This window comes from Leptodactylus fuscus, chromosome 2, assembly GCF_031893055.1.
Source record: "Leptodactylus fuscus isolate aLepFus1 chromosome 2, aLepFus1.hap2, whole genome shotgun sequence".
NCBI lineage: Eukaryota > Metazoa > Chordata > Amphibia > Anura > Leptodactylidae > Leptodactylus > Leptodactylus fuscus.
In genome coordinates, this window is record NC_134266.1 from 163,789,845 (window position 1) to 163,816,081 (window position 26,237).

The window sequence follows — 26,237 nt, forward strand, 5'->3', positions numbered from 1 at the left end:
TGGTCTCTGCGCCACCCTCTGATAGCATGCTGCGGCGCAGGAGGCGTGTGCAGTTTGATAACTTGCTTAGAGTTTTAAGTTGCATTGTCTGAACACTGTCCTATTCCTTCACCTTGTTAATTGATTTTCCACCACACCTGTCTCCTTCACCTTCATTTCCCTCTGCTCCCCTAAGAGTTAAGTTTTGTTTTGCCCTGTGATTGACAGCCTGCCTTCCTATCAGGTTCAGGGTGGGTTCTTCCTCCCTATTTATTCTTGGTTCACATTTACATTTATGCTTGCTATTGCTTTGTGCGTGCTGGCTTTTTCTCTTGCTGTTTATTCGTGTATTCTGATTCTTGAACTCTGGCTTTACCTATTGACTACTCTTTTGGATATCGATTTTAACACTGCTTTGCTCGACTGCTATCGAACCCTGGCTAGCTGACATCCCTTTGTTGTTGTTGTCTTGTCTGCGTTTTTTTGTGTCACATATATAGGAAGGGATCGCCTCCAAGTTGTCGCCTATCACTTAGGATAGGACCGGCAAGCAGGAAGGGACAGTGGGGGGTTTCAGACCAGGGCTCACTGTCTCTTGTGCCCCTTCCTCCAGGGTTCAGCATCTACTGGGGAATTGTTGTTCTGGCAATTCCTTAACATAGAGAAAATTAGCTCCTAAATGTATCTAATAATGTGTTTTTAGAGCTGGTTAGCCAAGTTTACTTTTTTTAGACATAGATTAAACATTTAGCTTCTTTATGCCATGCTTGAATCCAAAACCAGGATCCCTTAATATATTTTCTCCTTTTCTGATCCATGCCTGACTCCGACATCAAAAACTGAATTAAAAAACCTGAAAGTGTAAACCAAGCATAAGGAAAAGAAGAATTGCCAACACCTCTTTCTGAATATAGAGTGAACATATCCTTGGATTCCAATGTATAATTGAGGTGATCCACCTTTGTTATAAATTGAAAATGAATGTCTGTGCAATAATACAGGATAGGTTGTAAGTGTCTGATCACTGTGGGTGCAACTGCTGGGCTGCCAAACAATAAATAATATGGAGGTCTCCAGTCCTGCCTTTGAACAGGAGGATGGTTGAACATACATGATGGCTTTCCATTTAATGTCTAAGGGTCTGCTGTATTCAGCTATTTCCTAAAGTCCCATTTGCATAGGGCAGCAGCCGTGTTTGACTGTCACCATGTCAATACAAGCAATTTGTAGCTTTATATCTGTAGAACAGATCTCTGGCCACTTTAAAGTCCCATGCACTTGAAAGTGAATAATTGGACATGTATGGATGGTTTCTTAACATCTGTTTTATGTCCATTTTAAAGAGGACCTTTCATGACTTTAGACACAGGCAGTTCTATATACTGCTGGAAAGCCGACAGTGCGCTGATTTCAGCGCACTGTCGGCTTTCCCGATCGGTGCCCTGGGTAAAGAGCTAGCAATACCGGTACTGTTGCTCTTTACAATCAGAAGGGCGTTCCTGACAGTCTGTCAGGAACTTCCTTCTGCACAGTAGCGCCTATCACGCTGTACATTGTGAGCGGGGAGGAACGCCCCCTTCCCTCCTGATAATACTCGTCTATGGATGAGCACTGTGAGCAGAGGGAGGGGGCGTTCCTCCCCGGTCTCACAGTACAGCGCAATAGGCGCTGCTGGACAGAAGGAAGTTCCTAACAGACTGTCAGGAACGCCCTTCTGATTGTAAAGAGCTACGGTACCGGGACAGATAGCTCTTTACCCGGGGCACAGATCGGGAAAGCCGACAGTGCGCTGAATTCAGTGCACTGTCTGCTTTCCAGCAGTATATAGAACTGCCTGTGCCCAAATTCATGAAAGGTCCTCTTTAAGAACAATAGGAGTCAATGACATACACATGGCAGTTTTTTTAATAACTGCGCAGAATTTTAAACCCAAAAAACTTTTTGCTAAAACATTAAAATTGCTGTACCTGTAATATTATTGAGTTTTACATTTATGTGATAAGATAACAGATTATAAAGTGGAACCCTCTTAATTAAAAAAAGGTACACCGAGCTCATTGTAACATAAAGAATTTGTCAACATGTTTAAACTGTGGTTAAATTGAATTTTACCGTCTGTTTTTCTGTAAGTGGCCTTCTGATTTATGATGCTTGACCTAAAAGTCGACTCCTCTCTTCTAACCTGTAAGGCTAATGGCAAAATAGGTTAAAAACATGTAACTATTAAAACACCCACCCCATGCCTTCTAAAATTAAAGGGGTTGGCCACTTTCAGACCAATATTGACAAACAAATGTATAATAAAAAGATATACAATTTCCAATATACTTTCTGTATCAATTCCTCACTGTTCTCTAGATCTCGGCTTGCTGTCATTCATTCTGTTACTTCTAGAGGATAAAACTCTGACCATGGTCATGTGACTGGTGCTGCTGGTTATAGTCACAGCACAGTAATCACACATCTGCCTGGTAATTAGCTGTGCACCTGTGTACTCATCACATGACCATGGACCATAAATCACATGACCATGGTCAGAGTTTTATCCTCTAGAAGTAACAGAATGAATGACAGCAAGCCGAGATCTAGAGAACAGTGAGGAATTGATACAGAAAGTATATTGGAAATTGTATATCTTTTTATTATACATTTGTTTGTCAATATTGGTCTGAAAGTGGCCAACCCCTTTAAGTTAACAATCCTACCATGGAAGGCTCGGTGCTAGGAATATAAGGGCAGATGCCAAAACCCAATGGAATTGAAGGGTCCAGTGTGGACAGGGTAAATTTGTTTTGTGGTTTTCTAAGTGAATTATCAGTTAGCACACTGTAAATCAGTCTCCAAGAGCCTACATGTAACTTGAGCTGGTCCTGGTATCATAGTACACAAATGTCTCCATATATGAACACTCACACCTCAGCCTTCTTTTCAAGCTAGTTCAGCAATTGTAGGTTTAAATTAAATATGTTCTTCAGAAGTCAGTGATTCTTAAACATTATTAATAATATAAGGATCTGTTTTGTACCTTCTACATTGTCAATCTATATTATGGATTCCTTCTTCCAATTAAATTATCTCAGGAAAATTAGATAGATATAGTGCTATATTAATAGACCAGAATTGAAAAATCTCTAAAATGCCTAACCACACCAATAATTATACCATTTGGGATCTTGTAGGTTGTGGCACATAGGTCGTCAAGTGAAGATCCCTGCAAATCAGCTGTTTTTAATAGACTGCAGCATTCAGGTGAGCGCTGCAGCCTCTTCACTAGGTCAACAATTACAGTAATAAGTCCCAATAAACCCCTTTAAACGAATTTATTTTTTGTTAAATCAACTATAGACTAGTCTAGGTTTATACCATGTATTAGTTGCCTTAGTTTCCAGCAAAAATGTAGCAACATTTTGAGCATTTTGGCACATTGTGGCAAGGTTAAGCCCTGCTTCTTTTGACAACTCCACCCCTTTCCAGATAAGCCCCATTTACACTTAAAGGAGTTGTGCAGGACCTAGCAAAGTTGGATAGGACAGGATAGGACATCAGTATCAGATTGGCTGGATTTGGGGCGGGGGATCTGTAAGGCCCTCATTTCTGACAGTGGAGAAATATCGGTGCCGAAACTAATGGCTCCAATAACTCCAGCACTGGGGCACAAATCGGGAAAGCTGACAGTGTGCTGTGTAATACTTCAAATCTCTGAGAACATGAAAAGGCCTCTTTAAGGTCCCTTTACACAGCCCTATTATCTAGTCAATTATCAGGAATATGCCTTCATGCCTATTTCCAATAACTGGGGCCTTTCAAATGTGCAAAGTATCATGTCAATTGAGCAAACACTGAGATTATCACATCTTTTATGCAACCTAAAAAAATGATAGATTGTCCTCAGCACATGTAAATAAGGTGAAGTGCTGCCAACAAAAGCATGTATAGGAATGTAAATGCAGCAAACTAGAAGTCAATATACAGGAGCAAATGCTCCTAGAAACATGTGTTACTGATCATTGCCTTCTGGTTTGGTTCCTGAAAAGGAGGCCTTTACACAACACCATAGTAAAATCTAGATAGCAGCCCAACATTACCTCCATAGTTGAAGTGGCATGAAGCGATGTAGATAGCACACCTATATTTGCCAGTTATTTATCATTCCTAAAGGTTTCCTTTCTTGTTTAGCATAAATATTTCAGCGAGTTTACCTAAGAAGACCTGCAGTCACATCCTTTAAAAGAAATATGTAGGTTTATGCTTGGAAACATTTACACCTAGACCACACAGTCATCTGAAGCAGATTCTGGGTTAAAGTAGGTACTGCCCTCCAACAAATCTGTATTGAATTTCCAAGAGCAGAGTTTCTTCTCTCCTTAGATGGCCTGATAACAAGAGACCAATCACATAAGACTGTCTTCTATTTCTTTAAACACATGAGCAAAAATGTTTAGCAGTCTGGATATCTGAGCAATCCATCAGCGGAATTAACTCAACATTTATGGAACTACTGCCAGGAAAAGCGGTGTAATGTGAGACTGTATGGTGTATAGCCATGAGGTTATTAAATCCTGTATGGCATCTTTTATTAAACACATTTAGGGGCAGATTTGTTATAGCCCTATGCTAGTCTTATGATCTGCAGTTTTAGCACAGTATATGGAGCAGTTAGCAGATGGCTCTGTATACTGTGTAAAGGACAAGGGCTGCTATCAAAGTTCAGGTCTGATTAAAATGTCATTCCCCACAATCTCAAACCTATCCTAAGGAAAAAGGTCTAATTATTTTCAGAAATGGTGCCACCCTTGTTTATGGTTGTGTCTAGTATTGCAGTTTAGCCTCATTCTTTGGGAAGGGGATCAGTTGCCATACCAGAGACAACCATTGGATAATGCCAGTGCTGTTTCTGGAAAAAGGCAGATTCTTATTTTTAAACCTGGTCAAGTCTTTTGCGAGACATTATCTAAAATATTATGTGCTGTATTAAAACATTGTCATTATCAAGAGCTGCTGACGGTATTGGTTTCTATAGTTCCTTAAATTCTTAGCCAAATGTATTTTCAAGGTAGCCGTTTCCTAGTAATATATAATACCTAGGCATACCTAGGAATTCACCCATAGCGCCAGAGATTGTATTTCTCAGGATAACTTATTGTTCAGTTCAGCAGAATATATTGTCGACTTTCATATAGATACTACATGTGGTGGCCATTAAGTTAATGGAAACCATTTTGCAGAGAATTCCAGAATTCTTATACTTTAAGACTATAATGAGCTCATAAGAGATGAATAAAATATGTCTCCCATGCTGAAAACTCATTTAGTAATGTATCCATTCTAGAAATGTTCCACAACGGGGAGATCAACAGCTTAGATGATAGAATTTATACCATCGAATGAAAGCACTTTGTACATTACTATTCATGCCGTGTGTTAGCTTTATAGCATTTTGACTTTTGTTTATAAAATCTGATGAAAATCCCACACATGGACAAACCGTCTCTCCCAAGTGTGCGGCAATAAAAGTTCTTAAGAATAACAGTGAGACTAAACAGAACAATAAGCACAAGGCCGGATAGATTTATTTCACCTTGTTAAATACATTCTAACAATGCAGCTTATCTCAGCGACCCTGCATTGTAATTAGTATTGGTCCATCATAATCCTGGCATGTCATTCAAGCAGTTAGGAAAATATTTACATATCCACATCCAGGTCATATACATGTGAAGAGTGCACTTAGACATTGTAGTATCTGAATGTGAAAAGGTACATGACGCTTTGGATCAAAAAAACTCAGCCCAAATTTGCAGCTTTTCCGCAACGTGGGGCCTTAGCCTTAATTAGTTTATAGAGAGCTAATTGGCAAAAGAGTGTCAGTAAGGCTACATTCACACAACAGGTGCAAAACATCCATTTTTTATGGCCAACTTGCACCTCAGGGTCACCTGTTTTCACGGATCCCCTATAGATTTCAGTGTATAGAGGGATCCTTATATACGACCAAAAATCGAACATGACCTATATTTTGATGGTCATAAATTTGAATAGCTCCCATTCACTGATGGTGAAATTAATGCTGCTGTGTGGCGTACATAAAAAAAAAAAAAAAAAACACAATTCACACAGCCAGTATTTATTGTCATGTGAATGTTGTCTTATAGTGGTTAAAGTGGAAGTGTGGGTGATTCAAGGCAAACAACTTACAGAAGACCTTAGGCATTGTGTTATAGAGAAGCACTGAAAAGGCTACAAAAGCATTGATATATACAAAAATAAGTGATAAATAGAGATGAGTGTGTACTGTTCGGATCAGCTGATCCGAACAGCACGCTCGCATAGAAATGAATGGACGTAGCCGGCATGCGGGGGGTTAAGCGGCCGGCTGCCGTCAAAGCGGAAGTACCAGGTGCATCCATTCTTTTCTATGGAGCGTGCTGTTCAGATCGGCTGATCCGAACAGTACTCGCTCATCTCTAGTGATAAACACAACAAAATATTGTCTTCGCCACAGTAAGGTCAAGAAAGTGGGGTTGGGAAAAGGCATATATTACCTGGCTTGTCTCTGCGCTTAGGTGTCATCTCAGACACTTGAGTCATCTAAGCTACCTAGATATACATATATCTGCAGTGAATGTAATGTGCACACGTAGGGAGCTAAGGACTCATTCTATCTAAGGGACCCACTGGGTGATTCCCCTGATCCCCTGTGGGCAAGTCCTAGTCTACCCCCCAGTTGCTTACGTTGCCCTTTTGACGGTGATGGGTGTTGCTCAGCGCAGGGTGTGTGCTTTATAGGCTCATTTATTTGTTCTTCTATTCTACAATTTAGTATCTCATTGTGATATAGATGAAAGATAAAACAAACTTTATTACAGATGTCTGAACTGTCTCCAAATGGAGATAATATACCTTCCATTTTAATGAAGTTAATCTAAACTCAGTTTTCCGCATGTCTTTTGCCTGCAGAAATCGTTGGCATTCCAAGCAAAATATGCCATGCTATAAATGAAGACAAAATGTAGGTTGCAACATGCAAGTTTCCTTAGCTGTCACAACTAGAAGATTGATCTTCCTATTCTAAACTATTGGCAGATTATGGGGATAATGTCACTCCTTAGGGAGAGACCACCTTTTTAGGTGTGTGGAGACTTATATACAGCCATAGTTGCTCCACTGCAAGGGAACATGGGAAGAATATGCAAATCTGTCTCCCAAGATGTAAACAGGGAGACAGTGCCTCTGTTATGCTGCCCTCTATTGGGAAGCACCCTGAACATCATGCCCGACTTTCCCAGAAGTCCCCAGAAGTTCCCATACATAGTTCCAGCAAAGACAAAAACTGAATCTTCATTTTATACAATTGATACCTTTTAATTTCTATCTAAAGAGATGACGACAAATGGCAAGGTTTAAAGACAACATAGGTCTCTTCATCAGGCATGGTATAACACAATATCTGAAGACATATGTATACACAAGAGGACATAGTAATACTGTGGTAAATGAGACAAATGATGTAAAAGAGAAATAGCAATATAAAGAGTAAACAACTACAGCAGTAAATATTGGAGCAGTTCATAGATAAGGAATACAAAAGTTTTATTATCTCCTGATTGAGATCTTGTTTGTGTTTGTGATGTCCTCACAAAGTCTGAGAGCACATTCCTAAAGTGATCCACAAGGACATGAATCTATGAGACACAATGATCCCTGTCCAGAGTGTGTCAAAGGTTATCAAGAGTTTATACTCACAGACCCTCCTGTCTCCTTGAGATCTGAAGTTGCCTTTCAATACTAAGATTTCCATATCATAATTTTTTTTTTTTAAATGTAGATTGTGAGCCCCACATAGAGCTCACAATGTACATTTTTCCCTATCAGTATGTTTTTGGAATATGGGATGGAAATCCATGCAGACACGGGGAGAACATACAAACTCCTTGCAGATGTTTTTTTGCCCTTGGTGGGATTTGAACACCAAGACTCCAGCGCTGCAAGGCTGCAGTGCTAACCACTGAGCCACCGTGTGGCCCCTCATATCGTAATTTTTTTGTAAAGTTTTCACACTGGGAGATCTGTCTTCTTCTCTTTGCTTGTACGTTAATGTAACTTCATCCTCATTCTAAGCTTCTGTCCTGTTTGTCCTACATATATACCACTAGTAGGACATTTGGTGAGTACAGTTCAGTACGCCACATTTGGTGTAGTGTAGGTGAAGGTATCTGGGATTTTGTAGTTCTGATTTAAGTTGGGGGAGCTTTATCTTGTCAGTGGTCATTATGTATATGTAGTCTTTATATTTTCTCTTGTAGCAATGATAGGAAACATTCATGTTGCTGTTGGAGGGGAAAGTGAGATCCTGATGACGATGTTCCTAAGATTAGGGGGGTGCCTATAACACAGGTGAGGGTGGGAGGGTCTGTAAATATTGATTTTAAATGATCATTTTTATATAATAGTGGATATAATTTCTATGTGACTCTCCTCAGCATCTTAAGGTGAGGGTTGTAGGTGATGACAAGGGGTGTTGATTGAATGATTATACCTGTTATACCATGCTTGAAAATATGTGATTCTTCAGATATATCGTTATACCATGCCTGATGAAAAGACCTAAGTAGTCTTAAAAGTTTGATATTTGCCATTATCTTTGCTATTAGCCCTTAAGGTGCCATTCACCAGTCTTACATATAAAAGGAGACAAACATGTTCAAGTGCTTTTTTCCTTTTTCCTACCATGAAAATCATCAGTCCTCTACAGATGAATTGAGCAACAGTACATATGCTTAGTACATGAGACCCAAACTATCAGACGCTTATCACCTATTTTATGGATAGGTGATAAGCTAAAAACAATAGATTAAATTGAATTGTAGAGAAAATGTAAGAAATAATTTCATATTTACTTGCTTTTCTATAAACATCTTTTAATATGTGGTATAAGAAGAAAAATCTAACTTACCAAACACATCACCCCTCAGTGTCTTCTCTTGTCCAATCCCATTGTCATAGTCATCTTCTTTTTCATCCTCTTCATCTTCATCCTGTTCATCTTCTTCAAGATCTTTATCATCTTCTTCATTATAAGTTCCACCAATGTAGATGCCATCCACATAGTCAAATGGCTGTAAGTGTGGTTTGGGTGATGGAGTAATAACAGGTTCGGGTATTAAATTCTTTATTTCTTCATTCCTCTTTAGGCTGTTCTTATGTGCCAAGAGTTTCTTAATTGTGTCTTTTGCACTTCCAACTATTTTGGGGCTTTCTTTTACCGGCTTGTTTGGTATAGCTGAAGACAAACAATTGAAACCCATTAATTATTGTTAAAAAATAATCATTCTTCATATTTACCAAACAAGCAATATTCATGATAGGTAGAGCTCTCAGGATAGTTCAGGTGGGTGCACAATTCCACTGGGGGCTTATTGGACCCCTCCACAATAGACAAATATATGAAAAAGATAGACAGCACTCCAGTATGTTTTGATCTTGCTTATATTTAATAGGTTTATGATTCTATATATGGTACAAAAAGCAGAAGAACACATATACTGTTTCACAAAGAATTAACAAGTCTTACTGTACAGCTGGTGAGCGTAAGCAACAATTTCACGCAATTGTATGCCCTTCATCAAGTATATTGCAGGGCATAGATTTGAAAGAAAGTTGCAAGGGTCCCAGGTGGGAGACCCTGGTGGCTGACCCAGATATATGTAAAGTCAGGGAGAAGTGGATAAAGTTCCAATACACACAAATTAAATAAAAAAGTGCATAACAAAACGTGTAATTGCCATGACTGTATCTCTATTGCTACTTTTACAGATTATATCATTGCTACAATACAGATTTTGCCACTTTCCAACCATAGTTTACTAAAAGGGCCTATCTTTATTAAAGGAATATTCCCATTTGGGCATTTATGACTATATTGAAACAGTTTGCCATATATTTTTTTGGTTTTTGTCTTGTTCTTTGTTGCGGTTTTTGCCAAGCGCTCTTTTTGCCTGCGGACTCCCTGAATGGAATCCTAATTCACTAAAAAGAGGTTATCCGCGGAAACTAGATGCCTGGTTTCTTCCCAAAAAGGGCGAAAAATGCAGAGAGAAAAACTCTGCTTGCAGCACTTTTCTCTCTGCATTTTTATAGCGGAATGGGGAACGGAATCCCCCAGTGGAGAGCAGGCCCAGGCGTGAACCAAGCCTTGCTCAGTGTTTTATTTATTGCCTATATAGCAATCTTTGTATAGTACAAATAAAAGGATTACATAAAAAGAGCATACCGCTGAATATGTAATATTGGGTATTGAGATTTTATCTGGTTTGTCCATCTAGTTATATTATTATATATAATCTATTCATCATGGGATTAAATAAAATGCTTTGATCACTTTTATTTAGTTAAGGGGAGTTGTAGGTTACACATTCCTCACAGGGCTCCCGTATGTTTATATGTAACTTAAATTAAACATGCCGCACGTTAACATTGAGATCAAGAATGTCTAACCCCTGCCAAGTTGCTGGCCATGATAGTCATCTTATACATATGTTATCATTTATTTTGATTGTAGTAAATGATCATAATGTTGGTTTTATAACTATTCTATACATGATTAAACATGTAATACACTTACTGGCTGAATAAATAAATACAGGACTGTAGCTAAATGAATAATATGCCATTGAAGTGAACTGTAAATTCATAGATGAGGAACAGCCTTCTGTCTGGAAAAATATTTTAGTAATGATGGAGATTGGAGGACAAATTATGGCGAGATGAAAGAAAGATTGACTTCTATTGCTGTTAGTGTTGACTAAACACCTCATGATTTTCTGGATGAAAGAAGAAAGGCAGAAGGGTATTAAGCAGCTAAATATGGCAGTTTTTTACAACCAGGATTGGCTGAAGCTCTGGGGTTCCTTAAGCCCTATTCTGGGGTTCCAAAGAACACAGCAACAAGATTTCTCACTTTTTTCAAAACAGAAGACAAACCGATTTTAACCTGCTCAAAGGTTCCTCCAAATCAATTGTATCACAGTAAAGAACAAATCATAAAACCTAACCTTTAATAAATATACCACAAAATAGATCGATCATGGACAATGCCCAATAAATAGAAAACCCCCCAAAACAAAGCACAGGGCCATGAATACCACTATACACAAATAAGGGATGGGACAATAGAGTACCACTGATCGGAGAATGATGAGAAGCTCCCGATGTAATGGTCAAGAAGAAAGCTAGGTATCCTGGTCACTTATGCTGCAGAACAATAGAGACACCCCCAATGCTGGAAGCCTGCGAACCATTTACTAAAGAGAGATCATTATATCCCACCTACTTATGTATAAGAATCCGAGGCAGAAAACATACCCACACACCATCAGCTATATATAAGACTTTCCAGACATAATGTATATGTTACAGCAACACATAGAACAGAACCATCTCTACAATGCTAGCAAGGCATGTAAAATCCAACAGCTGAACAACATTCTTAGGACCCCCACAGATCAACCTTTTCACAGAACACGCAGCTCCCAGTATTGTTTACATGCCGGGCGCAGCGCTGCTCACTCACTTGGGAAAGTGGCCTAAGGAAAGGACAGGATGTCACAGGTGACATATGAGCGACGTCCCGGTACCTTTTATTAGGCCGTTGACTGACCTCAGCGGTCACTTGAGACAAGAACTTTCACCAGAAGAATCTCCAAGGTGCCAAGGTACCAGACAACAGTGGGGGACACTGGAGCACCAGGAACAGGTGAGTATATATATTTTTTTATTTTTCACCTTCCCTGGCCTATTTGCTAAAAATGATATATCCTGGACAACCCCAGTAACTTGTCACAAAGGACACCGAGGGGAAAATATATCCTTTGTTAGTAAAAGATTGTCATTTGTCCCTCCCTGTGTTTTTTGACATGTTTATCTGTTTTATCCGGAGACTGAAGTGCCAAAAATTCTTTAAAATCCTTGATAAGCACCAGTGTCAGATTTTAGGGGTAAATGAGATGGATACACCATCTATAAGGGTCTTGGATACATTATTAAAGGACAGGGAGATAGAGTTTAGGATTGGACATTTTACTGCTTTGGCCCACACTTCAACCAGAAATCCTCCCTTTAATAATGGCGCCCAATTAACATCTTCCTGTGTATGGTGATGGACAAGTTGAAATCATTACAAATAACTATGCCACATAAGTATGAGGATGGGTGAGATGTCTAAGATCCTTGAAAATGTTATAATATTTTTAGATCTCCCGATTAAAAAGATTACTAAGGGAAAGTAACTTGAAACACCTATGTTTCAAAAGTTGACTGCCACAAATAGTCGCCTAAAATGTGATAGTTGGCATCCACAACCTTTATGTTGGGGAATACCTAAGAGCCAGTGCCTTAGGGCTTGCCGAATTTGTTCATCTATCAGGGATTCACATATGGTGACTGGCAACATGAGGGATAGATTCCTGAGGAGAGGCTACCCAGAAATGGTTCTTAGGTTAGCCTATCAGCAGTCCATATCCCTTAATAGGGATCAACTTCTGAATGCAAGAGACAGGCCACATGAGGATGGTGTGTTGAGACCATTTGGTCCATAGCTTGCCGACACCTGTGATTGCTACCTGTACCTGGTTACCCTCAAAGTTAAATGGCACTTTCAAATGTGGTACGTACAGGGCATGCAAGGAGTTTCTCGGCCACACCACTGGATGTAATTGGTGATATGATGCATGAGGGGGTGGGATTTATTTGCTTACCTGTGAGTGCAGCATTCAATATGTCCATAATGCAATTTGGGAATTCCATAAACGGATTCAGGAGCATTTCACTGACATTGAAAGACAAGAGACAGTGTCCTGGTATGTATTGCAGTGCCAGAGGCTCAAATCAGAACACTATGATGGTGAAACCCAATCTGAAAGGTGGGTATTTTGATCACAAAGTCCCACTAATGGAGGCATTGTGTATTTTTCGGATGGGTACCATCAACCTCAAGGCCTTAATGATCAGATCTCCTATGCATGTTTTTTGTAGCATGCACATTTATGTTTCCTCTTGTTCAATTCTCGGCTGGAAGGTACTGTATTGATATGCCGGTTAGCTGTGGTATTGTGATGTTTGGACTTGGCATTTGTCCCCCTCTCTGGAAGCAATTTTGGTTAATACACCTTTAATCCATCTCAGTGTACTTTATGTTGATTGTTGTAACTTCATCCGGTGAAGGTAACAATTCAGTGCTGTCACCCTAGTACAATATACACTCACCGGCCACTTTATTAGGTACACCATGCTAGTAACGGGTTGGACCCCCTTTTGCCTTCAGAACTGCCTCAATTCTTCGTGGCATAGATTCAACAAGGTGCTGGAAGCATTCCTCAGAGATTTTGGTCCATATTGACATGATGGCATCACACAGTTGCCACAGATTTGTCGGCTGCACATCCATGATGCGAATCTCCCGTTCCACCACATCCCAAAGATGCTCTATTGGATTGAGATCTGGTGACTGTGGAGGCCATTGGAGTACAGTGAACTCCTTGTCATGTTCAAGAAACCAGTCTGAGATGATTCCAGCTTTATGACATGGCGCATTATCCTGCTGAAAGTAGCCATCAGATGTTGGGTACATTGTGGTCATAAAGGGATGGACATGGTCAGCAACAATACTCAGGTAGGCTTTGGCGTTGCAACGATGCTCAATTGGTACCAAGGGGCCCAAAGAGTGCCAAGAAAATATTCCCCATACCATGACACCACCACCACCAGCCTGAACCGTTGATACAAGGCAGGATGGATCCATGCTTTCATGTTGTTGACGCCAAATTCTGACCCTACCGTCCGAATGTCACAGCAGAAATCGAGACTCATCAGACCAGGCAACGTTTTTCCAATCTTCAATTGTCCAATTTCGATGAGCTTGTGCAAATTGTAGCCTCAGTTTCCTGTTCTTAGCTGAAAGGAGTGGCACCCGGTGTGGTCTTCTGCTGCTGTAGCCCATCTGCCTCAAAGTTCGACGTACTGTGCGTTCAGAGATGCTCTTCTGGCTACCTTGGTTGTAACGGGTGGCTATTTGAGTCACTGTTGCCTTTCTATCAGCTCGAACCAGTCTGGCCATTCTCCTCTGACCTCTGGCATCAACAACGCATTTCCGCCCACAGAACTGCCGCTCACTGGATGTTTTTTCTTTTTCGGACCATTCTCTGTAAACCCTAGAGATGGTTGTGCGTGAAAATCCCAGTAGATCAGCAGTTTCTGAAATACTCAGACCAGCCCTTCTGGCACCAACAACCATGCCACGTTCAAAGGCACTCAAATCACCTTTCTTTCCCATACTGATGTCCGGTTTGAACTGCAGGAGATTGTCTTGACCATGTCTACATGCCTAAATGCACTGAGTTGCCGCCATGTGATTGGCTGATTAGAAATTAAGTGTTAACGAGCAGTTGGACAGGTGTACCTAATAAAGTGGCCGGTGAGTGTATAGCTGAGTTATGTGTGATTTTTCAATAACATTTTACTGGCTGCATAGATAGTCAAGTATATAATATAGCATACAGTACAGAGCAATGCTTCTTAAACGGTGATGCCTGCTTCACTGGTAAAAGCACAGCTCACTGGCTGCAAGGCACAGGGCCCTCACAGCGATAGCTGTGGCAAAAAACAAGGACTTTAAAGCAAAAATTGCACCAATAATGCCAGTCTTGCATATTCAGTGCAGTCTCAGTAGCTATAAAGGCTGAAGGACCTGATGATATCATCACCAACAGTGCACAGATCCTTCATGTAGGAGCAGCTCAACCTGCAGGCTATATGCTCTAATGTGGAGGCAGAAACATCATAGACTGATACTCCCTGGTGTAACTATAGGGGTCACACCTGCAACTGGGCTTAGAAGTCAGAGGACCCCACAAGTCACTCTCAAATTCTTTGATCTCCTTTCTAATTTCCTTTGATGGATGGCACTCAGTGTGTTGTACTTTTATGGCCCGAGCCATAGGGTGAAATAGAGTGAGAATATTTATGATATATAGCTTTTCACTCTCAAAAATGAGAAAATTAACCCTTTAGTGGCACAAAATAGGCGTCAGTCAGCGAGCATGATTATGCGACGGAATGAGAATGATGGGAAGCTTGTACTGTACATGTTGTGAACAAATCTTCACAGTGATCTGGGCCAAGATAGAGAAGGGAAATATAAATACTGATAAAATATACAGATGGGATGCGTCTACTGGTTGTAAGGTGAGATTGTGCATTGGTGTATTACATATACTTTACTATGGTATTTTTTACAACTGGTGAAGGTATTATGTGTACAGCAGAGTGCCATGTTTTTGGCACTCCATGGAAGTACTTCATTACCGGCTAGGCCCCAACATCACAACCAATTGGCTGGTGAGGATTGGGTTAAAAAAGTTGGAAGCCGTGGTATAGAATGTATGATTATTGTGTATGCTTTGTGGAGTCTGATGCATTGTGTTATGCGAGTCTATCATTGAGTTCCCACTGATAATATATGTTCACAAACATAAAGTTTATCAGTATTTTGTCACCTTGGATCAGACTCCACATGAAATGGCTGAATATTACAATATATGATATCAGTTTCAAGAAAGTTTCAACAAAATTCATATGCAATGAGGGACTATGAAAAGTTCAAGCATTTCTCAGTAGACAGAGACTATTACAAGCTGTATGTTTTAATGTGAGGGTTATACTATGTCACTTTAGATTTCTATTCTGGACGTTTTCTACATAGACTTTTCCAAGATTTTGGTGCATTTGGTTGTTGTGCAGAAAATAATTTATAATAATATTCTAAATGAAACTAGTATGGGAACTTTTCAACATTGGAACCTTTTGTGAATATATGCTAGAATGTGCCAAAAAACACAATAGATTTCATTAGTTACTATTCTAAACCAACAGAAATGTTTCTTGTACATGGTTTTGTTAGCTTAACTATAGACTTCTAAGTTGTCAAGTGTATTTTTACTCTGTACATAAACTTAATAAAAATCCACAATTTCACAAATACTAAAGGAAGACTAATGGGCCCAAACTGTTACATTGGACTTGAATTCACAAAGCTGTCTAATAGAGAAAAAATCCTGTTGCCAATAACTTTCAATAATTACTTAGCTTTCATTTTATCACAGTAATTTCCGAAGGGAGAGACTGGTACAAGGACCATGTATACCCTGCTAAGAAGTCTGGGTAAGCAATATGCAAATAAACCTCATTGGCAAAAAAAGAGGAATTTGCTTCTAGTGTCACCTTTTGGAAGGCAAAATAAGATCATGTATGCCCTGTTAGATTTTGAGTTTGACACTAAGGGTGTTGTCAAAGTAGTCACCCTGGTATTTACCCTTTAAAACCTGCATGGGGATCTGGACTTTCTAGGGAGACAACCACTAATTCTTGATACTGGGGTTGGTAACTGCTGGCCTAGCTAGCATCAGGGGTGAGACAAACAAATTGTCAGGTATTGGCCGAATGTCAGAGCAGACAGCACAGGTTCATAGTTGAGAGACAGGTTCAATGGTAGGACAATCTGGGATTGTCTAGAGACAGATTTCCTGGGGCTCACGCTGAAAGGGTCAGCATGCCTGCCTTATGGGAGCTGCTGCAAAGGAAGGATAGCCAGGTGAGATACAAACTTGGCAGCGTGAAATATCTGCACATGGCCAGAGGAGGAGGTGGGGAGAAGAAGGCAGAAGCAGGCAGAGCCAATACAACAGCAGCTACAAGAAAAGGTGAGACTATCTTTTAGGAAAAGGCTGCATTATAATTATAATGAGCTATAGGCATACTGTATATTACTTTGTTCTTTATTTTAGCTTTCCAGTTTATTTATTTTTTTGCATGTTCAGAAAAAAGCTAAAATGTTGGCAACCTTGATATAGTTGAATGTGTTTCTTAGGCCTGGTTCACATCTGTGTTCAGTATTCCATTTGGGGAGTCCACTTGGGAATACACGGACCCCATTATAGTCTATGGGTCTGTGTGCTTTCATAAGCTTGTCAATGCATTTGGTATTCTCTTTGGGGGGGGTCCCCAATAGGCCTCATGCACACAACCAAGTGTGCATGAGGCCTATCTGTCTCTTTCCCATCATTGGCACTACCACTCACTAAGCTCATATGTAGAGATGAGCGAACACTAAAATGTTCGAGGTTCGAAATTCGATTCGAACAGCCGCTCAATGTTCGTGTGTTCGAACGGGTTTCGAACCCCATTATAGTCTATGGGGAACAGATACTCGTTAAGGGGGAAACCCAAATCCGTGTCTGGAGGGTCACCAAGTCCACTATGACACCCCAGGAAATGATGCCAACACCTCTGGAATGACACTGGGACAGCAGGGGAAGCATGCCTGGGGGCATCTAACACACCAAAGACCCTCTATTACCCCAACATCACTGCCTAACAACTACACACTTTCCACATTCAAAAAAACCTCTATCAAAGTGGGAAAATACCTGGAAACCTTCTTTACTCCCCAAATGGATGGACACAAACCCCAATTTAAGCTCAACAAACAGTAACAACCACCCCTTTAAATCACGTTCCCCATGACAACCACAAATGGAATAGGCAATGGGAATTCCAAAAGCCCTCACCCTTAACTGTCATTTTGAGTGTGTGTGTGTGTGTGTGTGTGTGTGATGTGGTAAGACCTTCCAAAATTCACTTTTCTAGCCCTTAACATGAGCCCTTCCAAACAAAGTTACATGACCTTAAGCTGAGCTACCAGCAGAGATTGAGGCCCTTGGCATGAGTAGAGCCTTGCACCAGCAGTGTTTTTGGCACTTAGGGTGAGTTGAGCCTTGTACCAGCGTGTGTCCCTTAACATCAGGCGGGCCCTAAGTTCTGCGCTTTGCACAAAAGTTCCACATTAACTAGGCTGAATGGTACAAAGATTAGTAGGCCCGAGAACCAGGAACAGGTCTTGCAATGGCTGTCGGATAACGCTTAAAGCACATTGTCCACCAGCCAGTCAGCCTCTACCTCCTCTTACCCAACAGTCTTGTCCTCCTTCCACCCAAAATTCCCAATCTTCTCAGAACAATAACCCCAACTGTCCCTGCTCCCCAGAGCTGTTCTCCCTTCCTTTGACTGTACCGCAACCTGCCCCTCCATTTCGCGATTCCACGGACCTAACAGACGAGTATCTGTGTCCAGATGCTCAAACACTAGAGTCTCCTCCATTCCATCTCCGGTCGATTTGGTGGCGGATGACCAGCAACCCACCCTCATCGACGACGATGAGACGCAGTAGCTGTCAGGGCAGCCAGTTGACATGCGCATTGTGCAGGAGGAGGAGGCGAGACAGGAGTTGGAAGAGGAGGTGGTGGACGACGAGGACACCGACCCCACCTGGACAAGGCAGATGTCAAGCTGGGAAAGTAGTGTGGATGTTGAGGCAGGTGCAGCACCAAAAAGGGTAGCTAGAGGCAGAGACATGTCCAGAGGCAGAGGTCAGCTGCTTTGCCGAAGCCAGGCCAGACCCGGAATGTCCGAAGATGTTCCCTTTTGTACCCAGCCCAGAAAAACTCCCCCATCGAGGGCACGTTTCTTGAAGGTGTAGAGTTTTTTCAAGGAATGCGCCGAGGACAGATATAGTGTCGTCTACACAATTTGCCTCTCGAAATCGAGTAGGGGCCCTGAGAAGAGCAACCTGTCCACCACTTCAATGCACCGTCATTTGGAATCCAAGCAATGGAATCAGTGGCAGGCAGCAACGGCAGGACAAACGTCGCCCGCCGTTCATGCCACTGCCTCTGCTCACAGTGCTGGCGATGCACTCCAGAGGACGAGCCAGGACATCACTTCATCTGCCTCCGCCACTTTGTTGACTTCTCCCTCATCCTCCCCTGTTTCTGTCTTATCTCCTTCTCCTGCACCATCAAAGGCACCATCAGGCGCTTCTTTACAACAACCCACCATCTCTCAGACATTGGAGCGCCGGCAGAAATACACTGCTAACCACCCACCCACGCAAGCCTAGAACGCCAACATCGCTAAACTGCTGGCCCAGGAGAGGTTGGCGTTCCGGCTTGTTGAAACTCCCGCCTTCCCGGACCTGATGGCAACTGTGGCACCTCACTATGCCGTCCCTAGCCGTCTCAACTTCTCCCGGTGTGGCGTCCCCGCCTTGCACCAGCACGTGTCACTCAACATCAGGTGGGCCCTTAGTTCTGCGCTTTGCTGCAAGGTCCACTTGACCACCGACACTTGGACAAGCGCCTGTGGTCAGGGATGCTGCAGTGCTTATCTTTAATGACAGGCAGGGTGAATGTGGTGGAGTCTGTTCCCCGGGTGCAAACTGGGGTGGCCTATCTCCTCTCCCAGGCCAAAATTCATGGCAGGAGTAGACTGAAACCCTACGACGCTGCAACCTCCACCACAGCTACTAGCGGCAAACGCTAAAACACTGGTGTGGGGAGACGTCAGCAGGCGGTGCTGAAGCTCATCAGCTTGGGGGACAGACAGCACAGTGCCTCCGAGGTCAGGGATGCCATCCTGGCTGAGATGGCATTTTTTTTTCCCTGCTACACCTGGGGCCTGGCATTTTTACGCCTGTGATAATGGCTGGAACCTGGTAGCGGCTCTGGAGCTTGCCAGCCTCCAACACGTTCCATGTTTGGCCCACGTCTAACCTAGTGGTGCAAAGTTTTTTAAAAACATACCCAAATGTACCGAAGCTACTGTTGAAAATGCGGCGCTTGTGCGCCCACTTTTGCAAGTGCACAGGAGTCGCTGCTAGCCTAAAAACACTCTAGCAAGGCCTACATCTGTCCAAACACAGGCTGTTGTCCGTCATTCACACACGCTGAAACCCTACAATACCATATCTTGAGCAGGGTGTGTGAGCTGCACAGACCTTTGATGGAGTTCCATCTACAAAACCCAAGGGTTCCTCAAAGTCAGCAACCAAAGTTTCTGCACCATGAGTTTCCAGGGGTGGCAGAGTTATGGCTAGGGGAAGAGGCATGGATAGGGATGATGTCTAGGGGCAAAAGCAGTGTGGATGTGGAGGCAAGCTAAGCAGGAAAAACTGGGGGTACAAGCTAAGGCATGGACTGGGGTGATGTCTAGGGGCAAAAGCAGTGTGGATGTGGAGGCAAGCTAAGCAGGAAAAACTGGGGGTACAAGCTAAGGCATGGACTGGGGTGATGTCTAGGGGCAAAAGCAGTGTGGATGTGGAGGCAAGCTAAGCAGGAAAAACTGGGGGTACAAGCTAAGGCATGGACTGGGGTGATGTCTAGGGGCAAAAGCAGTGTGGATGTGGAGGCAAGCAAAGCAGGGAAAATGGTGGCTAGAGGCAAAGGGATGTCCATAGGCAGCAAGGGCAAAGATGCAAAACTCTCCCGTTTCAAGAATTTTCCTGACTTGTTTCCCCACAAAACATTCCTGGGAGGAGGGCTGAAACACCACCCTCCTCCTCCTCCGCTGTTAGATTTACCCCAGCTACGAGCTGAAAACGCTGCAACACTGGTGTGGGGAGACGTCAGCAGGCTGGGCTGAAGCTCATCAGCTTGGGAGACGGACAGCACACTGCCTCTGAGGTCAGGGATGCCATCCTGGATGAGATGGCAATTTGTTTATCCCCGCTGCCCCTGGGGCCAGGTTTTTTAGCTTGTTGGAGGGCTCTGGAGCTTGCCAGCCTCCAACACGTTCCATGCCTGGCCCACATGTTCAATGTAGTGGTGCAATGATTTTTAAAAACATACCCCAAATTAGCTGAGCTAAGGGTGAAAGTGCGGCACTTGGACACCCACTTTCCCAAGTCTACAGTACCTGGAGCTAGCCGCAATACACTCCAGCAAGGCCTACATCTGCCTGAAGCACCTACTGTTGTGCGAGGTCACCACACGCTCTAACCCTAGATACCGTATGTTCAGCAGGGTGTGTGAGCAGCAGAGACCTTTGATGGAGTACCAGCTACAAAACCCAAGGGTTCCTCAGAGTCAGCTCCCTCACTTTCTGCACCATGAGTTTCCATGGGTGGCAGACTTATGGCTAGAGGCACAGGCATGGATAGGGGTGATGTGTAGGGGCAAAAGCAGTGTGGATGTGGAGGCAAGCTAAGCAGCAAAAACTGGGGGTACAAGCAGCCGGTGACATCATCACTGACAAGCACAGCTGTCTGTCAGCTGACAGGCTGACTTTCACCAAAATGAACAGACAATGGATAGACTCATCATATACATGTCAGTTACATGACAAATTTAGTGCAATTTGCAAGTCCAAGATGGTTTGGAGATCTGCGGAGAGGAATCTCACCACCTCTTGCGGGTGCCATCATTTGGAAGGCAAGCCCTGGGCTCAGTGGGTGAGAGCAAGCGCAGGATAATCGTCGTTTGGCCTGGCGGCCACTGCCTCTTCCACTGTTGACAGGGCTGGCGCTGCAGTCCAGACCAGGAGCCAGGACACCTCCACATCTGCCTCTGACACTTTGGGGAGTTCACCCTTATCCTCACCTTTTCCTGCCATTTCTCCTTTTGCCCGCGCCATCATGCGCCTCTTCCCAGCAACTCCCCATCTCCCAAGCCTTTCATTTCATGCTAAAGTACAGCGCAACCCACCCACATGCCCAAGGCTTCAACGGCCTCATCTCAAGAAATCTGGCCCAGGAGATGTTGGAATCCCGGCTGGGGGACACTCTGCCCTTTTTGGGCAGAGTGTCTACTGCGCCACCGCACTGTGCCGTCCACACCAGCACTTTCCCCCAAACATGAGGCGGTCCCTAAATTCAGCGCTTAGCCCTAAAGTTCCATGTGACCAGTTACGAATGGACAAGTGCATGCGGACAGGGACGCTACCTTTCAATTTGGGCACAGTGGTTGAATGTAGTTGAGGCGTGGACCGGGTCGCAAAATGTGGTGGCCTGACTTGTCTCCCCACACAACATTCCTGGGAGGAGGGCTGAAACACCACCCTCCTCCGCTGTTAAATTGACCCCAGCTACGAGCTGGAAACGCTGCAACACTGGTGTGGGGAGACGTCAGCGGGCCGTGCTGAAGCTCATCAGCTTGGGGGCCAGACAGCACACTGCCTACAAAGTGAGTCATGCCATCCTCGATGAGACGGCAATGTGGTTTTTGCCACTGCACCTGGGCCCAGGCATGTTGTCATGTGTGATAATGGCCATAACCTGGGATTGGCTCTGTAGCTTGGCAGCCTGCAACATATTCCATGCCTGGGCCATGTTTTTAACTCATTGCTGCTAATCTTTTGAAAAAGGTACCCCAATGTTCCTGAGCTACTGGTGAAAGTGTGGCGCTTGTGCGGATAGTTTTTAAAGTGTATAGTTGCCGCTGCTAGCCTCTATGCACTCCTACAACGCCTGTACCTGCTGGAACAACGGCTGTTGTGCGACGTCTCCACACTGCTGGCACTAAACATATCATGTGTTGAGCAGAGTGTGTGAGCAGCACAGACCTTTGATGTAGTTCCAACTCCAAAACCCTCGGGTTCGTCAAAGTCAACTCCCTCAGTTGCTCAACCATGAGTGGCCATGGGTGGCAGACTTATGTGAAATCCCATCCCATCCATTGCACTGGACACGAAACATTAGCATGCGCTCAGCACAACTTCGGATATGGCAGATGCGTTAAGCAGGGTGCAGGGTACAACACAGACCAGGCCCGAGCACCAGGAACAGGTGTTAGAAATACTGCAGCATCAGCTGTGGTCATGTGCGGTTTGCAGTAAGGGGGCAGTGCGCAATTGGAAGAGGAGTTGGTGGATGACGAGGCCACCGACCCCACATGGACAGGGGTGATGTCTAGGGGCTAAAGCAGTGTAGATGTAGAGGGAAGCTAAATCAACAAAAAACCTGGGTAGAAGCAAAGGCATAAACTGGGGTGATGTTTAGGGGTGAAAGCAGAGTAGATGTGGAGGGAAGCTAAGCAGCAAAAACAGTGGGTAGAAGCAAAGGCATGCAAAACTCTACCCTGTTGGAAGACTTATTCCTAGGTCTGGAACACGTTAATGGCCCCCCTGGACAAATTACTGCCACTCAGGGGCCTAGTGTCACCAGGAGGGACAAGTATAGGCGCATGTTGTGGGAATACCTGGCCGACACCAGCTCTGTCCTCTCCGATCCCTCTGTGCTCTACAGCCTAAACTTATTTTCTCATCTTTTTTTCTGAACTGCACATCTCTTGCCTGCTTCCTTTGGGATCTTAGAAATGGTGGTCCACTTCCACAGATGGTAACTTCAATAGACAGTGTAACGGGAGTAGCTGAGGGATCGCTGTCTTAACCACTTTTTGGCACAAAATTAACTTCCAAAGCCAAATATGGTGCAAGTATATGATGCAAGGACACCTACACACCTATCTCTGACACATTGGGGAGTTCACCCTCATGCGCCCTTTTGGCCTGCACCATCATGCGCCTCTTCCCAGCCACTCCACATTTCCCAAGCTTTTCATTGCAGGCAGAAGTACAATACAACCCACCCCCATGCCCAAGCCTGTAACAGCCTCATCGATAAACTGCTGGCCCTGGAGATGTTGGTGTTTGTTTATGCTTCTGGAGACCCAGGCCTTCCGTCAGCAGATGGCAGCTGGGGCACCTCCCTATGCTGGGCCTAGCCGTTACTACTTCTCTTGGTGTGCTGTCTCTGCCTTGCGCCTGCATGTGTCCCATAACATCAGTCGGGCCCAGAGCTCTGCGCTTTGCTGCAAGGTCCACTTGACCACCGACACATGGACAAGCGCCTGTGGTCAGGGATGCTGCAGTGCTTATCTTTAATGACAGGCAGGGTGAATGTGGTGGAGTCTGTTCCCCGGGTGCAAACTGGGGTGGCCTATCTCCTCTCCCAGGCCAAAATTCATGGCAGGAGTAGACTGAAACCCTACGAAGCTGCAACCTCCACCCCAGCTACTAGCGGAAAACACTGTAACACTGGCATGGGGAGATGTCAGTAGGCCGTGCTGAAACTGATCAGCTTGGGGGACAGACAGCACAGTGCCTCCGAGGTCAGGGATGCCATCCTGGCTGAGATGGCATTTTTTTTTCCCTGCTACACCTGGGGCCTGGCATTTTTGCGCCTGTGATAATGGCTGGAACCTGGTAGCAGATCTGGAGCTTGCCAGACTCAAACACGGTCCACGCATGGCCCACGTTTTCCAACTTGTTGGTGCCATGTTTCTTTGAAACCTACACCATTGTGCCTGATATACAGGTCAAAGTGGGGCCATTTTCGTAAGTGAGAACTAGCCTCTGCTAGGCAGAAAACATTCAGAGCACACTCCTCTCATCTTCGCACCGTTGGCTGGCGGAGGAAGACGAGGGGGTTGGAGTGGCATCTGATGTCCCTATCCCACACGAGGCTAGAGGGTGCACTTCAGTGCATCCCATTGCTTCACCACAAATGGTGTGAAGGGGAGTGGAAAATGGAGGAAATGGAGAGTGACCCTTACAGTTGGGGCCAGCAAAGGCATGCCAAGTAACACACTGGCACACATGGCTGACTTCATCTTGGGTTGCTTTTCAACACATATTTCACATCATGAAGAACAAATAATACTGGATTTTTTCAAGCCTCGAACCCCGGTCTAGGTCTAATGTCTGTTCCTTTCTTATATTAGGGGAGAGGGAAAAAAAATTACTTCAGTGATACGTTTAGCGTACATAGACTGACTATTAATGTGTATCCCACTTAGTGTTGTTAGGGTTACACACCGTCACAACCTGGCTAAAGCTTCTATAGCTGTTAATAAAGTCAACATAACTTTACGGTATCCAAAAAGACAGCTGGTACCGACAGAGAGCAAGACAAATGTCACCCAAAGCTGTGAGCTCTGAACACCCACAGTGACTTTGGCGTCATCATCATTATAAGGGAGCGGGTGGTAATAAATAACTTGGCAGTGCCTAAAACCCAAAAAGCTTATACAACTATATTTACATTAAGATACACAAATGAAACTTTTCAGTAGCATGTCATGAGACAAGCTGATAAGCTCTTCCTTTGTGCAGTGCTATTTGAAAGTTAAACGCTGCCTTTATTTTAATTCTGGAGAAGGTGCAGACATTAGATTTAGAACATGTTGTCTTCATTGTCCAAATCCTCTATATAGGTAACGCGTTTTTCGGGCCGAGCTGTCTGGGAACGAGCTGGTGCAGCACTGACAACCTGGGTGAATATGGCAAGAGCCTGAGATGTAGGGTGAATGAATCCCCAAATTATTTGTGGAATTCCCAGTGAGACAATGGCACTGTATACCAGTATTAAAAATTGTGGGTGCACATAACCCCCATATATTCTTTGAATTCCCAGTCAGACAATGGCACTGTATAGCAGTATTAAAAATTGTGGGTGCACGTAACCCCCATATATTCTTTGAATTCCCAGTCAGACAATGGCACTGTATACCAGTATTAAAAATTGTGGGTGCACATAACCCCCATATATTCTTTGAATTCCCAGTGAGACAAAGGAACTGTATAGCAGTAGCAAAAATTGTGGGTGCACGTAACCCCCATATATTCTTTGAATTCCCAGTCAGACAATGGCACTGTATAGCAGTATTAAAAATTGTGGGTGCACGTAACCCCCATATATTCTTTGAATTCCCAGTCAGACAATGGCACTGTATACCAGTATTAAAAATTGTGGGTGCACATAACCCCCATATATTCTTTGAATTCCCAGTGAGACAATGGAACTGTATAGCAGTAGCAAAAATTGTGGGTGCACGTCACCCCAATATATTCTTTGAATTCCCAGTCAGACAATGGCACTGTATACCAGTAGTAAAAATTGTGGGTGCACATAACCCCCATATATTCTTTGAATTCCCAGTCAGACAATGGCACTGTATACCAGTATTAAAAATTGTGGGTGCACATAACCCCCATATATTCTTTGAATTCCCAGTCAGACAATGGCACTATATACCAGTAGTAAAAATTGTGGGTGCACATAACCCCAATATATTCTTTGAATTCCCAGTCAGACAATGGCACTGTATACCAGTATTAAAAATTGTGGGTGCACATAACCCCCATATATTCTTTGAATTCCCAGTCAGACAATGGCACTGTATACCAGTATTAAAAATTGTGGGTGCACATAACCCCCATATATTCTTTGAATTCCCAGTGAGACAAAGGAACTGTATAGCAGTATTAAAAATTGTGGGTGCACATAACCCCCATATATTCTTTGAATTCCCAGTCAGACAATGGCACTATATACCAGTAGTAAAAATTGTGGGTGCACATAACCCCAATATATTCTT

At 43.4% G+C, this 26,237-nt stretch overlaps 1 protein-coding gene across 2 annotated transcripts in view; it reads right to left on the bottom strand.

Moving 5' to 3' along the window:
- The window catches only part of EGFL6 (EGF like domain multiple 6), a 76,683-nt gene that overhangs the window by 8,398 nt on the left and 42,048 nt on the right, over nt 1–26,237 (bottom strand). The window contains exons 8-9 of one of the 2 annotated variants that reach the window (XM_075265044.1): nt 8,933–9,259; nt 2,092–2,169 (exon numbers count right to left, since the gene is read on the bottom strand). In XM_075265044.1, the coding sequence (XP_075121145.1) occupies nt 2,092–2,169; nt 8,933–9,259 (405 nt within the window). The remainder of the gene's footprint in view (nt 1–2,091; nt 2,170–8,932; nt 9,260–26,237) is intronic. The other variant, XM_075265045.1, reaches the window with a different exon arrangement.